The sequence below is a fragment of the Podarcis filfolensis genome (assembly GCF_964270895.1).
Source record: "Podarcis filfolensis genome assembly, chromosome: 3".
NCBI lineage: Eukaryota > Metazoa > Chordata > Lepidosauria > Squamata > Lacertidae > Podarcis > Podarcis filfolensis.
In genome coordinates, this window is record NC_139606.1 from 43780476 (window position 1) to 43799704 (window position 19229).

At 39.1% G+C, this 19229-nt stretch overlaps 1 protein-coding gene across 3 annotated transcripts in view; it reads right to left on the reverse strand.

Moving 5' to 3' along the window:
- Window positions 1-19229, reverse strand: part of RNGTT (RNA guanylyltransferase and 5'-phosphatase) — a 118627-nt gene that overhangs the window by 4387 nt on the left and 95011 nt on the right. For 2 of the 3 annotated variants that reach the window (XM_083608375.1, XM_083608376.1), the window contains 3 exons: window positions 16097-16197; window positions 8966-9032; window positions 44-167 (listed from right to left, as the gene is read on the reverse strand). In XM_083608375.1, coding sequence (XP_083464501.1) covers window positions 44-167; window positions 8966-9032; window positions 16097-16197 — 292 coding nt within the window. Of the gene's footprint in view, window positions 1-43; window positions 168-8965; window positions 9033-12542; window positions 14481-14851; window positions 16198-19229 lie in introns of those variants that run through there. The other variant, XR_014546838.1, reaches the window with a different exon arrangement.

Here is a 19229-nt window from a genome sequence, read left to right on the forward strand (position 1 = left end):
CAGACATAAAATGCTGAGATATTGGACCAATTATTGCACTCACCCATTGCAGTGGTGTAGGCATTTGGAAAGCTTTTGTCTATCCGTTGTCTCATGAAGACCCAGCTATTGTTTTCAAACTTGCATTCTATAATCTTATTGTCATATTGTTTCAAGTCTTTTGTTACCTGTTTAAACAAACAAACAAATAAATGTTTTACCTTTGTCAAAGATGGGGGAAGTCAAACATTTCTTTCTTAAGTGAGGATACTCAAAACTACCAATGCATATTTCACATAGTTATGAAACTTTTTTCCAACTTGTACAACATACTATGGACATTGCCCCGTCCCACTGCCAGCAAAAGATGAAGGAGTTTTAGACAAGACCACGAAGTAGCTATTTTTGGTTCCTGCTAGCAAATACACATAAGGGTAGAAACAGTAGTACTATCCAGATAACAAGGAAAAGACTGAACATCAACTCCCCACCACATCTCATAGAATTGCAAAGTTGGAAGGGCCCCCATCGACCATCTATTCCACCCCCTTGCAATGCTGTTGAAATCGTTAAGAACTGCGCCAGATTATGTGGTAGGGACATATAAGAGTTCATCTGCTGCAAAGTGAGCTCTGCCCTGAGAAAATGGAAAACTCCTGGATTCCTGAATGGGCACATGCGTCTCTGCATCAACCACAGGCCCTCCAAAAGTCTTAGGAACATTCAGAGCACAGGGAAGAGACTGGCCATTATTTGCCACCCAAATCCCCAAATTTCTGTTGTTGCACCAGAAGATGAGACAGTAGGGCATATGAGAGATCATCTACTGAGTAGATTTAATAGAAAAGTAGAGCTCAGCATCATCAGCATACTGATGCCTTGTGCCCTGATGGTTGCTTCCAACAGCTTTATATGGATGTTAAATAGCACTGGGGACAGAATTGTGCCCTGTGGTACCCTGCAGCTTACGCTGCCAAGATGTAGACATGCAGCCTTCCCAAGGCTATTCTCTGGTAACCATCATGCAGGTAGGAGTGGAGCCACCATAAAAGAGTACCTCCAACTTCCAAACCCATGAAGACAGTCCAGGAGGATGCCATGGTCCATGGTATCAAAAGATATCCAGCAGCAGCAGCAGCAGGGTTGCACTCCCCCATCTCTCCTTCAAATTCACTAGGCATCAATTGTTAAGATTCCTGCTCCGTGATTGCAGTCATGGGATTGTTGTCTATCACATGACGGTGTATGTTTTGACTCCACAGAGTGGGAAGTGACGGAGACAGGATTTTTATATTACTGTGTTCCTTGAAGTGGGACTATTGTCCTTTGTTCTTTCTCTTTGCTATCTGATGAGAAAGAGGAAGGAGCTAAGTCAGAATGCTCAGAGTGTATCGTACGTAAATAAACGTAAGTTAGCCAAATGCTGAGACACTGGGTTCTGTTACGCAAACTGCGCAAACTCTGCGGATCCCTGAGTGTGCCAATGTCTGTTGGCATCAGTCGCTGTGATGTTCGGGCTGAAGAAAGCTTTTGAAGCTCCCAAACAAACGACCAAGAGGGAGAGAACATGCCAGTTGGGCATGTGTCTCTATCAGGGCCCTATACGAGTGTAGGACGAGCTCCTGAAATCAATATCACTATGACGGTGAACAATTTTGCCCTCGATGCCTAGTGAACTTATCACAGTACGCTGGTTCCAGTGCCCCACTGACTGGGGCAGGTAGTACCAACTTTTAAACCACTCAAAAGAGCTCTGCTGGGTGGCTACTTGAGTATGTATGTGGACCTTTTTCTGCTTCCATCATCACTATGTGATAGTTGTGGTTTTGCATTCTAATCACTGTTTGATTGGCTCTGAAGTTTTAATGTTGTAGTTGCAATGGTCATGAATTGTGCCAACAATAACTCTAAGGGGTTATAATGAAGGCACACGGGGGGCTACAGGCAGCAGGAGCGGGAGAGGAAGGGGAAGTTCTGTTGCACACATGGAACTCTGTGGTGTGAACTGAACTTCAGTGCTGGATACAACGCTAACTGTTTTAAGCTATAAATACTGCAGACTAGCAATGAGATAAGTGGATCAACCTGGCACTGAACCTTAGCAATGTCAGCATGCCCCTGGTTTCAAAGCCTCAATGCATAATACTTCCTACCTTGTACCATTCTACCATTCCCCCCCCCCCCTACTTTCTTTCTGCTCTGAAAATTCCCCTGGTATCTTTACATATCAAATGTCTGGAGTACTCCACAGGCTTTAAAAATAAATAAATCATTCATTACTTGCCAACCAGAGACAGATATATTCCCCAAAAATATTTTACTATTAAATGATTCAGAGAATCGCTTAAGCTCACTAACTTCCTTTTTGTTTTGCGCACCATACTCTATGCATGTTATTAGCCACTGCAAAATTTCTGAGTAACTATGGCAACTCCACTTGTTGAGAACATTTCATTTTTCTTAACAAGAACTTTATCATGATTGGGTCCATCGCCACTTGATGAAATATTTGCTGTGCTGCAGTTTGAGAAAGGAAGAGTCTAGACTGAACAGTGTATTTCAGAAGTATTTTTCCTCACCAACAAACAACAATGAATATTTCAATTTCACTAGCATTCGTTTTGATCTGTATTAGCTAGCAACACACAAGTAAATAGAGGATTTTGCCGCTGAATAATGTGAGCATTATTTTGTTCTGAAAGTGTGTTACAAACTTCCACATCATTTTTTGTGGGGTATAGCTTATTATCGACTTCATTTCTGACCAAAATTGTACATGATGCACAATTGAAAGTCTGGTATAAAATGTTATTTTTCTTCCCTTAGTTCTGCTGGCCAAGTTTCCTCCACCCCAAAGAACCAAAACAGTAATTTACTCAGCAGGTATTAGGATGGCTAAATTTATTTCTGAAAAAGGAAACTGTGGAACTTTATTTTTCTAGGAGAGGTGATACCATGAGAAGCATTTGGCTTTTACACAGCCATGAAGTTACTACAAACCCAGTTTTGTAGAATCATTCTCATCTTGCTTGCTTGATTAACTCCCTGGTGTGTCTATCTTTCCTTCTCAGTAATCCTCCTTTGTACAGAACATTACACATTCCTCTATGTGTAAGGAAAGCATTTTTCAAACAGATGTTTCGCAACCATGGACTCAGCTAGCATAAAAGTCACACTCAGGAAAATACAACATCCTTTTCTAATCCACAGTGAATATGTTTAAACACAGGAAGAAACTTGAGGCTGTGTAATGACTTGGAAATGAATATTAACTGGCAGTGGCTGCCAAATAAATTTGGTATTTATATACATTTTTTCCTGTTGGAGCAGGAAAAGGTTGTTAGTGAACCACCTGCTTGATGGAGAAAGAAGGGGGTGAGGGAAGATATTCTGCAGCAGCCAAAGACTTTCACAAACTAGAACTCTCTGTAAGGCTTCGTTGTTGATCATTCTTGCAGTGTTCACAGGATGAGAATAGCAGAAAATTATGTGGTTGCTCTATTTGACTGTGACAATTAAGCAGTATTAACTATCTTATGTACTAACTTGCTTGGCCAATCATTAGCAATCTGGAAGACAAATCTTTCCAGAAAATGCTAACATCTGCCAGTGCAATGGCCTAAATCCATTTTCCCAACAGAAACTGCTGATCAGTTTAAAACAATAAAAAGTTCTCATAATTACTCTGAACATGGAAGGAGGGATGGGGAGGGCAAGAATAAACACTGTGCTAATTATACCCTGTATCATTTTAAGTGACTGCTATCTACCATATCACTCACTTATTTTGCACGCAGTAAAAGCAAGCAAGGTGATAATAATAGGTTAACGGTATAATTCTATACATGCCAGTGTAAAGAAAGTCTCAGTTGAATTCAAATGGCTTACTAGTACCTAGTAAGCGGGTATAGGACTGAAGCGACTACTGCATGATAAACCTAGTGGGAAGACAAAGTGATGCATGGTCATTTGTACATGTTCAGAACCACTTCAACCTGCCTTTTGCACAGGGAGGACAATTAGACCATTCCCACATGTCTAAGTTCTAGTGATTAAAATCTACCTGTATAGCAGGACACATTCAAACTGTGTGCTACTACACTGCTATATTTCCTCCAAAAAAACATGAAGCAGATTGGGTCTTCCATTTTGCTAAGGGTTCTTTCAGCTGCAGAAGAAATCTGAGCAATTCTGTGAATTTATTTTCAAAGAACTGGATTTCCATTTACTTCATCCTGCAGTTATCTATTCAATGAGAGCAGAACGATCACTGTATGAGCTACTGCTGGTCCTGCAGTGGTGATACACATCTAATGGAGCCAGAACTGATAAGGCTAGCAAACCTGCATTTCTGGGATAGCGTTACCATACTACAACTGGGAGGATTTGCCTCACAAATCCTCCTTAGTAGCACTGAATTGACATGCTCTTGTCCACTGAAAAGTACCTCACACAATGTTGAGGAGGACTAGGTTCACACAACAATAATCTCAATAATGTCATAGCTCCTAGTAACTAATGAAACATATACTTGGCAGGAATAACTAAACAGACATACAACTCTTTAGCTTCTAACAGGCTTAAGGTAATAGCTAATGACAATCAATTAAAATGTTGTCCTAAAATTTCCTAAAATTGTTCTTCAAATTGCCCCTGGCCTAAAAATTACAATTGTTCAATACTGACCATAAGACTACACAGCTACAAAAATTAAGAAGAGGATTTTCTTTGAAGCAAGGAGTACATAAGCAAAACTACCATCAATTTTAGTAAAAATTACCTCAGGTTCTGTGAAGAATCAGAGCCAGTGTGGTATAGTGGTTAGAGTGTTGGACTGAGCCCGGGAGACCAGGGTTCCTATCTCCACTCAACCATAAGGCTCACCGGGTGACCTTGCTCCAGTTACTGTTTCTCAACCTTATCTACCTCATAATGTTTTCATGAGGAGGATAAGATAGGGAGGGGAAGATGCTATATGCCACATTCTGCTCCATAGAGAAAATGTAAATGTAACAATAAATAAGTATGTGTTGTTATTAGAATGGCTGCAATTCACCCAAAGTTTAGCAGTTTTCTTCCTGCGTAGAGAACTGTCCACACTATTTCCTACAAGAGCAATGCATCTCTTACCATAACTTTTATACAAAAAGGGATCTAAAGTAGCTTATGCAATATATTTCAGTTTAGGGGAACAAAAATTAATATTATAAAAGTGAAATAATTCTACCATGGTTAGGCCATGGTTTAGCTTAGCTTGGTTTCCCAACCAGGACTCATGGTTATATGCTCTCTTCTAACTAACCATGAGCACTTGTAATTTTAAAAGATATATAACTTAATTAGGAAAATTTGAAATAGGAAATCAAGATTATGGCTTTAGGATTGCAGCTTTAATGTATCAACCCAGTAGTAAACAGGATGGATTTCTATCCTTTTCAAGAAAAAATCATCCACAAACAGAAGGAATAAGCAGAAGAATTAGTGTGGATTTCTACTACACAACTTTCTATGAAATTATAGTTCAAAGACATATTTAAAAAAGAAATTAAATCTCTTGCACTAACACAGGAACAGGTAAACTACTATATGATATGTCTGCAATCTACCGGGTATAGGGCAGTAAATAAATTCAATAAATAATAATAATATTCACTAATGAATCTCTTCACCTGCAAAACATCTGCCCTTTACTCTTATACAAGATCATTTTAGTCAACTAAATTGCTGCTTCTACTCACTATCATCCGTCTTTGTGATTTACTGAGGTCTTAGCCTACAGGCAACTTCATTAATTATTTTTTAAGGGTACACATGAACACATTACCAATGAACATGTCCAACTCATGCATTATATTCAGAATATGTCAAGGAAGAAGGACAGGTTTCCGTTTCCTCATGAGTATGCTTGATGTTTGCACTGTAGAATAAGTGAAATTCCCTTTGTAAAGTTTGTAGAATAACTATATATCTTTAAAAAGTCAGTCATCACACATCAGCAAATGATATGAATCATAGGCTGAAGCAGGGAATAATTAACACGAGTAGTTTGGCACTTATTCTTAACTTACTAACATACCATAAAACAGTGAAATGCTAGGTATCTGAAATAGTACTTTTCCACTCTGACTAGCTTCTAAACAGCTAGCTTTATTCAAGTTTTTAAAAATTTAAATGAGAATTTAACACTGGGAACAATTATGCTAATACTGCCAGAAAATGTGTTTGCTTTGTTAAATTGAGCTTCAAAAGCATTTCAATTGAGCACACATTTGTGATTGCAAGTAAGGCCTATTCTTATATCCATTCAAAATGTTTACTTTATTACAGCTTATTACAAATATGCTGTCTAAAATGCAACAGCATGACTCTTCAATTTCTAGTCCATAATTTTATGATAATTGCGTGTAATAATATGCATGGCTCGACTTCTATGCCTAACAAAGCCCCAGATTTGTGTGATAGGAGCTCTGCTTTCCCCATAGCACAATATTCCCTATATAGGAACATTCTTCAATAAAAAGAGGAAGATTTAATCACATATTTTCAGTTTCCTTTATATTCTCTCATCTGGGTTGCGGCACACTAAAAGAACAAATGTGATCTCAAAAGGCTAATTATGGTATATTTCCAATAGCCAATGTTGGCAACTGAGAAATATGTACTTTATTAAATACCTAGTCACATAAACGTTACTAGGAAACAGATCAGGAACAACTGCAGGCTTATTATTTCAAAATGATACCATCTGAAGGCATATATTTCATTCAGCCAAGATGCAAATTATATTTTATGAGTTGAATTTCCATTTCACTCTTGTATTTTAAAATGTTTTGCCATTTTTGCCTTTGGCTTGCTCATGAAGCCATGGCATTTTTTCCCCATCATTCTGAGAACGTTTTCCCATATTATGCTCTTCAAACTAGAATATGAAAAGCAAAGCTGCTCATACATCAGAGGATCCACACAGGCAGGAGCTATATGAGTGTCTCGAGTGCCAGTAGTCATTCAGGCACAGGGAGGGCCTGATTTTTCCCAAGAGAAAAACCCTACGGGTACAACAACTGCAGGGCACGGTTCCACAGCAGTTCAAGCCTCATTCACCACAAGGAGACTCACCATAAGAAGCCCTTCGGGTTTACTAGCAAGCTAGCCACCTACATAGCTCCACACAGGCAATGGGGCAATGGGATAGAACAAGGAAGAGAAGAAACAACACTGCTTTGGGTGGTGAGGGAAAGCTTCTGCCACATATCATGACTTGCACCAGAGAAGCCACAAAGATGTCAGACACCATGAACTCCAAATTTCGGCTCACCTGATTCCTGCAGAAAAGACTTATTCTCTGTGGCTCCGTGGCCAGAAGCACAAATGCTCTGCCTGCACCTGAGGACTAGCAGCTTGAAGCAGCGAATGCTTCACAGCAGGGTGGGAAACTTGTAGCCCTCCAGGTGTTGCTGGACTGCAGCTCCCATCATCCCCGACCACTGGCCATGCTGGCTGGGGTTGATGGGAGTTGGATTCTGACAGGGTCTGTGGGGCCACCTGTTCTCCATCCCTCCCTGCACACCCATGGACTTTAGCTACACGGTAGTTCTTGGAGATGGGAAGAAAAAAAAATTGAGTGCATCTTATTGCGCAGATTTAATTCTAACAGACTTCCCAATATTTTCCTCAAGAGGCAAAAAATGCACAAAATATGTGCAGTTATATTTTGGGGAGATGGGTGCTAGAAAATAGGGATTGCCTCTGAAGGGTGGGGCCAGAAGCCCAAAGTGGGTGGGGCAACATATGTGATTCTTTTTTAAAAAAACACCTTTTTTATTTAAATCATTAAAACAGCAAAATCATAGATTCTAACAAATAAGGTACAGTAATGTAAATGAAGGCATCCATTTACAAATGCTAACGGCATTACAACAACTGAAAGCGGCATAAGATTGAACATCATTAAACTTGGCTAAATGGCTAATTAAACAATCTATAGCCTTTTAAACTGGGGGTATTTTTTTGTTTGTTATTATGTTTTATGTTTTTGTGTTTTTATACTGTAAACTATCCTGTGATCCTCAGATGAAGGGTGGTATAGAAATTTTAATGATGTTGACGATAATATTATTATTATGGGTGTGTACTTTTAAGTCCTTAATTTACATGCTAATACATGCACCTGGGTGCTTTTAACTATTTGGTGACCTAATAAACCAAAGTTTAAACAATCATCTGCCAGAGATCTCAGCTTACACAATGTTTAATGTTAACCATGGTTTAGAGTTATGTGCACAGACCAATATATATGTGGAGTTAGGATTTTTTGTTGCAATATGCTTCACTTTGCACTTTGCTATTTTGTTGCCTAGTCACCCAGTTTGGAGAAATTCATTTGGAACACTTCACAATATCTCCCTGCACACACACATTTTTGCTTTTTTAAAAAAATCAGCCTAAATGATTTGGTGTCAATCTGCAAACTTGGTCACTACAATGGACCAAATGGATTTTATATAGCATATGTAGTACATAATATTATATTTGACGGTGACTTTTATATCACATTTTGAGACTGAGGCATAAACTAAAAAGCCTCCCACAGAAACCTGTATCAGCCCCCAAATGCAAGTTTGCAGCTCTGCAAATCAGCAAGAGCCGCAACATTCCAAGAAAGCAATAAAGCTCATGAATGTTTGCAAACATCCCCCTGCTGAAGTACTGAAGAATATATACATCCTAAAATGTTTTACAAATGTTACATTGCTAATATATTCCATGGCTGAGAAAGTTTGGCAAATATTTTTTTCCAACTTTATTAGAGATACAACTAAGCAATCACAAGAGGAAGTGAAACAGAAACAAAAAATTAGTAGTAAATATTATGGCAACTAAGGCAACAACACAGTGTTCACTGCTTCGGAATATGTTAACAAAGACAAAAGAATTGCACTGAAAGAGTTTTACCAACACACAGAGAGAGACAGTTCAGTTCTCTTACCTTAATTTGTGCAAAAGGAGTGTCTAAACTTCCAACATAAAGCAGTCCAACATTCTGCGGAAGAAGCCTAGAAAAGAAAATGCATTTTAAGAAATGTCTATTCAGAGTTACATGCCTTGCTAAGAGCAGTAGAAATGACTAAATACGCGTAAGAAAATCTGGTTTCTTAATAATACAATACTCCTGTTCCTGAAAGCAAGTAATGCAACAGTAAATCAATAAAATGTCTTAACAACAAGAACCTCAAAATAATGACGCACGCACGCACGCACGCACGCACGCACACAATCAACACACTGGAAAAATGAATACATTTCCCCCCTTCTCCCCTGCCCAAACTGTTCTGGGGTGTTGAGGAACCCCCTGGAATACAACTGAGGGGCCACAGGGGAGGAGGAGAAGTCCTTGTGCACAAGGCAGGTGTTGTCCACTGTCATCAGCACATATGCTGATTCAGAATGCACAAGATGTTCTCTCTTATTTTGGTGAATATTCCTGCCTCATGAAGTCTCACAAGTTATCTAAAAATTAATACTATAGACCAGTGCAGCAAATGTTTGAAATTGTATAACTTTATCTGCATCATTAGTAACATTTGAGTTTCTTACCTGTATCTGTAAACATGCAGTACAATTACAATGCTAACAGTGACATAGATACAGTATTATAGGTTTATTACAACCCAATCAATATTAGCTACTCAGCCTGAAAGCATTAATTCTTTATCCAATTTCTAGCTACAAACAGAAATTTCTTTGCCAAAGCAAAAAAAACATAAAAAGTCCATATCAACATTTTTCTTTTGTCTAGTTAGAATACGCTTGCCTCTGTAGATTGCAGAAGTACCATTTTAGCACTAAGTCATCTCTAAAACTTTGGATGCTTTATTTGTTTAGTCACTCTCATAGTAATACAGTCATTAGGACAGTTTAGAATATTTTCCCAAACAGTAAGAAAGACTGTTTGGGAAAATAGTCTAAACTGTCCTAATGTAAGAAGTTGCATATTTTTGGCAAAACAAGCACCAGGCATCATTTAAGTGCCATTTAAAGATCTATTATTTCAAATTACTTCACAAATTGAATACTGTAAAGTGCATCAAGTCAGCAGTCGATGTTCTAATGATCAACATTTCAAGATTACTTAAGTTTTGATGGACTTCTGCAGAGGGCAGTATTTTCCTGAAAGGGCACATTTTTGCTGAGCATGTTTTGTGTGAGTGTTTTATTCAGCAATGCAAAGCATAATATTAAATAGTTTTTTTTTATGAAAAGTAAACACCAGGTTTACTTCTCAGTTACAATGGTTGCCTCTTCAGTTTAGGGCAATGTTCACAGAAGATGAGCATGAACACTTGAGGTTGATAGCAGTTCAAGTTTAAGGGAAACTGCAATATCATTGTTTATTATTGATAAACATAGGACAGGTGTTCGTTGTTATTTATTTAGATGCGCCCCTGGGGAGTCGCAGGTTGTTAACAGGAAGCAAATGAGTATGTGTCATAATTAGGGTGGACGTTGCCCAGATGTTTTCTGCAGCACTTTTAAAAATGGTTTAGTATTGCCATTTGCAGTCATTTGAACATTTTCTATAAATATATGCCAGTTGGTTAAGCTTTTGGTCAAAGTTATTGTTTCATTTTTATTACAGTTTGTGAAATATGTGAAAAAGGATGTCTAGATAATCCTGTAGCATGTCCTTACCCGCAATTGATAGATTTCCTATTGTGTGTTGAGCATTTTGTTCCGCCTATTTATAAATTATTCAAATAATTGATCTTCTCTTATTCCTTTGGGATATGATTGCGCAGTCTAATCGCCACTGCTGTTAGATTCCCCTCGCCCCCCAGTGAACTCTCAATTCTCTCTCTCCATTTCATCTCTTAGTAAAGTTGTTTTTATCCAGTTGGGGATTGGGGATATGGAAACTATTCATGGGGTTTCCACAGTATTTAAAAGTGACTTTGGACTGACACATTTCAATTCCTTTGCCTCCTCTCTAGTTTATGAATGAGATAATAAAAAATGCTTTTGAAAAACAGCATTTGAAATCTTCCGTATCCTTGTATATTTTAGAATTATATTCTAATATTATCCCTCTCTCCTGTCTCCCATGACTCAATACTTTATTCATCCTAATGGCTACGTCCTCATAGTTTATATTATGCTAATACAGACCTTTTCCCCGCCTCAGTGCAAATGTATCAAGATAAATGTGTTTGAGCATATGCAGTCCAAAAAAGCTGTAGGCTTTGGCTGCAGTATTGAAATAAGAAGTTTTGCTATCTGTAGCTCTGCCTTTGTGTAAGTAAAGTATTGTTGCAACATAATCCTCTGCACAACTTCTTCAAATGCTACCTTACCAAACGCCAGTCTTGTATATATCCACTTGGCAGCACACTCAGTGCATGTAACAATTGCCATGTGAATTGTTTGTTTTTAAGGCCTTGTTTTAACTTGCGGTTGCTGTTCCTATTGGAAACATGCTATTTTTGTTATCCAAACTCTGGTCCGCTTTCTCCACTAGCCTGTGCTGCTCCAAATTTACAGAAAGTGTTATGATGTAGTATCTGTCATTTTGGAACAGATTCTTAGGTAAGAGGGTGGTATTCCAGGGCAGGGATTGAGAAAAAGAAACACAAAATTTGAGAAGCTAGTGGAGGTGAAAATTCTATTAAAGCAAATAGAGTATTTATATGAGGGTTGCCATGCCACTCATGCAAGGCCTTCCAGTTGTGCAACCAAACTTCCCCTCCCTCTCATCTTCCCATGCCCCCTATCCCCAAATCTACTCCCAATGGATGAGGAAAACCCCATTGGGCTGTGTGAGGCTGCTGCTGGGCAAAACCTTGCTGGGCAAAATCTTGCCAAAATCGCACAAGAACTTGCAAAGTGCACAAATCCTGCCTGAAATGGGCACTGATGCTGGTGGTGAGATGGGCTATGCAGATGGGAGAATGGTATAGGATTGTGACACCCCCTTCCCATTTCCTGTCTTAATAAAGCTTACTTGAGTTTTCAAATCTAAGCAGCTTTTTATAAACTTATTTTGTTCCACATGCAATGACAAGGATGATCACTTTGAATTTAGGGGTGCTTAAAGCATCTAGGAAACCTATCTCTTTCAATTCAGTTGGAAAAATATGGAATAAACTGCTATATTAACATTACAACAAATATACTTCTAAGTTTACTATGCTTAACCGTTATGCTTTCAATTAGGTAAGGAACAAAAGAAAACAATTAAAACTGAAATCCTACATTCACTAACCAGGAAGAAAGGCTCACTGAACTCAATGGATCTATCTCCAAGTAGACACATACAGAATTACACTGTGAGATGCATGCAAAATAATTTCTCCAAATGTGTGTAAACAAATAAAATGCACCTATCAGATGGTGCCTGATAACTGATTGTTCAGTTTGGTACCATAATGACCTCATTGCACTTGATTGAGGATTTCTACTTAATTTAAATTATTCGTGATCAAACCGTACTACAAAGAAATTGCCTTGTCTACCTCAGACATCACCCCAAAGATCTAACTCACACTGGATGATAATAAACATTTTCCATCTTTATTTTTTGCTTAAAAACTGGTCAATGAGATAATTCATATTTCACTTGGCCAATTAAGATTCCCTTCTCAATATTATCAGTGAGTATCATAAGTAATCAGCCTTTAGGGTATTCACAGTATTGTGCATTCCAATTTGTTTCACACCACTGGAGCAAAACAATTTACATTCCTCATTGCAGAAAGACTCCAAGATGGCATTAATTCTCCTCTCCAGCTAAATGCTGGTCCAACCAGGTCATTTGCTCTGCTCTGGGATGCTATAAAAGCAGTAATTTGTGGCCTGTGTGTTAATAATGTTGGCATGCCAAAACAAAAACAAAAACTTTGGGAAATGGAAACTCAATTCAATTAACGAAATAATGCATTTAGAAAATAAGCATTTAAATACACAGATAGTAAAAAGTCATACCCTAATCCATTGTGAAAATGTACATTTTTATCCTATTTTATCTATAATCTATCTATCACTGAATCATTAAATTATAGCAAAAACAATACAGATAGAAACCCATTTAAATCCATGGCACAGCCCACACCCCTACATTAACAAAAAGCTGTTTTCTTTAAAAGGACAATGAAAAAGAAAAAAAGCGTTATTGAGTGGCTTGTCACTAAAAACATGCACTTTCAGAAATGTACAGGCTATAACTAAATCTGATACTTTGTAGGAACTTGTTTAAAACTATAAGATAAGAAAGAAAAATGTGTTTTTATAAGCCCAATTTGGCATCAGATGTTAAAATCCTAAATTGCTAAGTATAAAATAAACCTTTCCCCATCTGAGCTAGAACAAAAGGAAATGCACTTTAAAAAATGTTAAAGATACTTAAATGGTTGGCACCTCCATCTAAGAAGGTGAAGCATACCTTCCATACTGGGGGTGGGGGATCATTCTCCCAAAACTATCCAACATTTGTCCAGTATGTCTGGAAATTTCACGTACTCAAGACTGATTTGGTTGCATTCTTCACTGTCTCTTCTGCTTGATTATACACTGTAGTAGTGAACAAAAATGCTAACAGGTTGTTTACTGATGCAAGTTCAGTAATCATCTATGAGGTAGTACTTCTGCCCTTCTCTTGAGGGGAGAGAGTTCTCCCTTTATACATGCCTCAAGAGATAGATGACATGCACCTTTCTGCTCAGTTCCTACAGGATGTAAGACTACACGGAATGACCACTCAAAGATCATCACTTGCAAGGAAGAAGTTGTTTTTCTTCTTTGAGTGAGAAGTCCACAATTGGAGCCTTAGATGCCAGATCCCGGGGTTGAGCTCCAAACACTACTATGTGTAGGCACAGAACCATATTATTATGCCTTTATCGTGGCAAAACTGGTTCCTGATAATTCTGTAATATTTTGCAAAATATAAAGGTTTGCAGTGCTTGAACAGAAGCAGAAATTCTGCAGCAATAAATTATTATTTATCAACAATTACTGTTTGATAGGTTTTGTAAAAGAAAATTATTTCAAATAATTAAAACTAGCTGGTTACAATGTTAAACATTCACATTAAAAAGTGAAGTTATTCCAGTTCCTATATTACATACACATATGTAGTTTAGCTCTAACAAAGACAAGCATATGATTTTTCACACTCATTAGAACCACTATGCAAGATCATTTGTATCGTCAATGACAAATCTGCAGTTATTAGGCTAGCTTATTCCTACCACTGCCATTATTTTAAAGAAACTGACAGTTTCTTTCTTCCTTTCCCTAATTTGAATGAAATATCTACCACATAACTCTGCTTTTTCATCACGTCAAGGTACACACCTGATTTTGGCAGACCAGAATATAACTTTTCTAATTTTAAGACAAGCAAAAAAAGCTACTCAGGATACTGCAATTTTAGCAAACTTAAGAATCTGTGATCCCTATACACGACCTCCCCCAAAAGTTTATTAAACAAGAGCATTTTTTGCATAGCTCTAGAACAGAATGAGGGACGCGGGTGGCACTGTGGGTTAAACCACAGAGCCTAGGACTTGCTGATCAGAAGGTCGGCGGTTCGAATCCCCGCAACGGGGTGAGCTCCCGTTGCTCGGTCCCTGCTCCTGCCAACCTAGCAGTTCGAAAGCATGTCAAAGTGCAAGTAGATAAATAGGTACCGCTGCAGCGGGAAGGTAAACGGCGTTTCCGTGCGCTGCTCTGGTTCGCCAGAAGTGGCTTAGTCATACTGGCCACATGACCCGGAAGCTGTCTGCAGACAAACGCCGGCTCCCTTGGCCCATAGAGCGAGATGAGCGCCGCAACCCCAGAGTCGGTCACGACTGGACCTAATGGTCAGGGGTACCTTTACCTTTTTAGAACAGAATGAGCAGATTCTTTGCTGCTCTAGAATATCAAATGCTAAAATGATGAGCCCCTCCACTCACACTTTCAAAGCACCTTCCAATAATTATTACAGAATGCTTCTTTGTGTCCATCCATTGAAGCCGAGTGCATCTAGCCATCCTTTCCCAATCCTTGTGCCTTGGAAAGTCCAACTTAAAGCCACTGGCAGGGCTTGAAAAGAAATCCACAGAGCCTCATGCAATATCAGGACTAAATAAATAAATCACTATTCCATGATTGCCTTTCTACCTTCATCCTGAAGAAGAAGTGAGGAGCCTTTTTCAGCCTGGGGGGTCACACTCCCTTGTGGCTGACCTTGTGGCATGACAAAAGAGGGCAGGGCAAAGTTTGTGACTTTCTCCTTTTCTCTGCAAGCTTCCGTGTTTGCTGGGTGTGCCTCTACCTCCTCTTTAAGCTGTCTCTATCCTCCAGATGAGGGACGCGGGAGGCACTGTGGGTTAAACCACAGAGCCTAGGACTTGCCGATCAGAAGGTCGGCGGTTCGAATCCCCATGACGGGGTGAGCTCCTGATGTACGGTTCCTGCTCCTGCCAACCTAGCACTTTGAAAGCACGAAGTACAAGTAGATAAATAGGTACGCTCCAGCGGGAAGGTAAACTGTGTTTCCCTGTGCTGCTCTGGTTCGCCAGAAGCGGCTTAGTCATGCTGGCCACATGACCCGGAAGCTGTACGCCGGCTCCCTCGGCCAATAAAGCGAGATGAGCGCCACAACCCCAGAGTCGGTCACGACAGGACCGAATGGTCAGGGGTCCCTTTACCTTTATCCTCCAGATAGGCTTGTTTTTTTCCAGTGTAAGAGCTGTGGTAGCTTTCCTTTTGTGAGCCTTGCTGTATTTGCTGGCATTGATGATGCAGCTACTCAAAAGTGGCTTTCTAAATTTGGCTCTGTTAACCTGGCACAAGGGAAAGCTTTGTAAGAGAAAACTTGGGGATGGGGTGGGGGACTGCTACAGCAACACATAAAGTTCCATTGCTGCTTGGAATTAAGAATATGCTTCCTCAAGGCTAGAAATTATTTGGAACCTACAAAGAGTCTGAAGAATTGCTAAAGAGGAATCTTGAAATAACTCTGGTTTCACTCAGCTTCCTCATCCACAGCCCACTTGCCTGCAACACACCTAATAGTACACAGTCCACTTATATATAAAAATGAGGCTAAAAATAAGATGAATGGGAAGAGCTTACATACCCTTCTCCACCAACTCTTGTTATTTTTAGACGAAAATCCACCGAATTCAGACTGGGTGGCTTCCATTTCAAAATGTCATCACATCGTCCCGGCTTGTATTTCTTAAAAAAAAAAAGAATAAAAATTAAAGGAACGTTGTTTTGTTTTTAAGCCAGCATTTGATAGCTTGTCAGATATTTCAGAATGGCCATGTCTGTACTGTAACATCCCAAAATTCATGACTGGTGCTTTAACATGAAGCAGGAAGTAATCAGACCTACTAGACAATGGCGCCATGCTATACGGGATTTTACAAGCCTCTTCTGTAAAATATATGTTGCCCCTATGATTCTTCTTAATCTGCTAAGGGGGATATTTGGGGATCAGTGCACACAGTTGTCATGTGGTCTAAACGGTCAGATGTACGAAATGAATTAATGAAATGGCTGAGTTGCCCTCGCCTTGCCAAAGCCATTAAGTTACTAAGCAAACCTGGTATGGCTAACGATGGATGTTTGTACCTTTATCCCAAAGCTGGTTTGTTATAAATGTAACACAATATGCAATTCAGAAAGGTAACAGGATAATAAAACACACAAATTATATCTTCTAAAGATAAGAATCAGCTTTCATAACACTGTGATTATTTCAAACTTCTGCATAAGTGTGTCAAAATAGGGATGGAAGTTTGAAATTCAACCAAGTCTAGAAAAAAAACATTCATGTCATAAGGCAAGCTGAAATTGGGTGGGGAGAATCATTTTGCAAGCATTTTTGCCGTTTCAGGGAGGAGTCATGAAAGTGACTAGAATACTAAGCAGTGTATGCATAAAATTAAAACTCAATTACGATTTAATAGGACACAATGTGAATTATTGTAGGAAGCCACAAGTCAGTGTTCCAACAGCTCTGGCTCTAGCAACAGCATCCTCAGTAACAGTTTTGACAACAACCACCACCTTCCTGCGTGGGAACATGAATACACCTCCAGTATAACCAAACACACCAAAATGTAGGTTAATGGAACAGAATACTCTTGGAGGAGCCACATGTGAACACAAAAAGAGCCCTGCTAAAGCAGATGAAAGGCCTACCTAGCCCAGAATCCTGTTCTCATAGTGGCAATCTGTATGCATATGGGAATCCTGAAAGCAGGAAATATGCACAACAATACTCTTCCTCATTTGTGCTCCCCAGCAACTGGTATTCAGTGACATATTGCCTCCAGTCCTAAAGTTGTCTACAGCTATCATGACTAGCAGCCACTGATAGCCATTCTCCATAAATTCAAACCCAATTCAAAGTGCTTAAATAGCTCAGGACTGCAATACCCCAAGGACCACCTCTTTCCATATGAACCTACCTGGACCTTCAGACCATCATCTGAGGCCCTTCTTTGTGTGTCCTAGAGGTCTAGAGGGCGGCAACACGAGAATGGGCCTTCTCTGAACTGTGGAATGCTCTCCCCAGGGAAGTTCACCTGGCGCCTTCATTATATACCTTTAGGTGCCAGGCAAAAGGGTTCCTTTGTAACTAGGTCTTTGGCTGATTTGATTGACACCCTATGCCCTTTTAAAATGTGGGTTTTTTAGGGGGGTTATTAGGTTGTTTATATTTTGATTATGTATTTTGTGGTTTTATATTTTGATTTTGTTCTGTGAACTGCCCTGAGAGCAGTGGGTATAGGGTGGTATATATATTCAATAAATAATAATAACAATAATAAATTTGTCTAAAACCATTTTAAAGCCATCCAACTTGGTGGTCATTATGTCATCTTATAGAAGTAAGCTTCTTAGTTTAACTGTGAGCTAGTTATGTGAAGTTATGTGAAGAAGATTAATGAAGTGGTTTCAGTTACTCAATTTCTTTACTTTTTATGTATCAAGTTTTATTCCCCATCTAAAAAAGAGTATCTGGAAAAGGTATAAAAAACAAGGAACTCAAATGAATGTCTACCTTAGAACGAAAAATTTATTTAGAAAAAAGATGGCTGGAATTGGGAGAGGGGAAATCATGATATATCATGATTGCATGATTATAGAAGTGGGAAACAGATAAAGAAACTTATCTTCCTCTCTCATCATATTCAGACTCATTTCTCCCACGCAACAGAAGAAACTAAGGAAATGAACCAGTGTTTTCATAAGCAAATCCCATTGGATGCAATCTCAAGGTCTGAACGGCTCTCAAAGTAAATGCTATGCAAGCTGCTACTTATACTTCCTCTCTATACAAAATATGGAAATCTGTAGGTAGAATCTTGAAGCAGTATTTGGCAGAGCATGTTTATAGAGATTTGACTGCAGCTGTCATTCTGGGCATGTTCTTGGTGAGCGGCTGAAATAGCCACAGGTTTTTCTTGCATTGGGTAAAAGCCTATGAACCTCCCCGCCACTTTTGCATTAAAAAAAATAATCAGTTAACAGGTTAATATAGTATGCTATGCATGGAACATGCTCACGCCCCTAATTCTTTATAGCCCTCAGTACATCAGTGCTTTAGCCTGCTGCAACATGCCCCACCTCCAGCCAAGATGTTCAACAATTATGCAGAGTTTACTGACATGTGTTATATCCAATTATGATCTTCCACTGAATGCAGTGGAAGCTTCAATCAGCAGGACAGACAATGAGGCTGCTTTGGCAATTCCACGCACCCCGGTCTGCACCAGAGTTGGGGGGTCCTTTGGAACAGCATAGAAGGTGGTGCAGGGGTCTGCTGGATCTACAACAGTCACTTTCCTCCCCATCTAACTGGCATAAGTCTCTCTCGAATCATAGTACCTTATGTTAGTGGAAGGTCACCACTAGCTACAGCCTAGTACGATCCAATGTATGACTTTATGGAAAAGCAGAGAGAATGTCATTTCCTTCCTACTGGTCTCTCTAGCCAACTAACAAAAAGTGCCTGGTGTTGCTTGGGAATTCTAGGAAACAAAAAACATAGTGCAGTTTTGAAATCAGAGGTTAAAGTCAGTGTTATTGTGAAAGGTTCAGTCCATCATCTTGATTCAAAATGGTGCCATACATAACCAAACATAGACAAAACCTGCTCCTTGATCTCAGAACCACCATGTAAATTTGGTTGTGATATCTTACTAGGTATCCAAATGCATACAGAAGAGACAGAGAGACAACCAACTTTCCAAAAT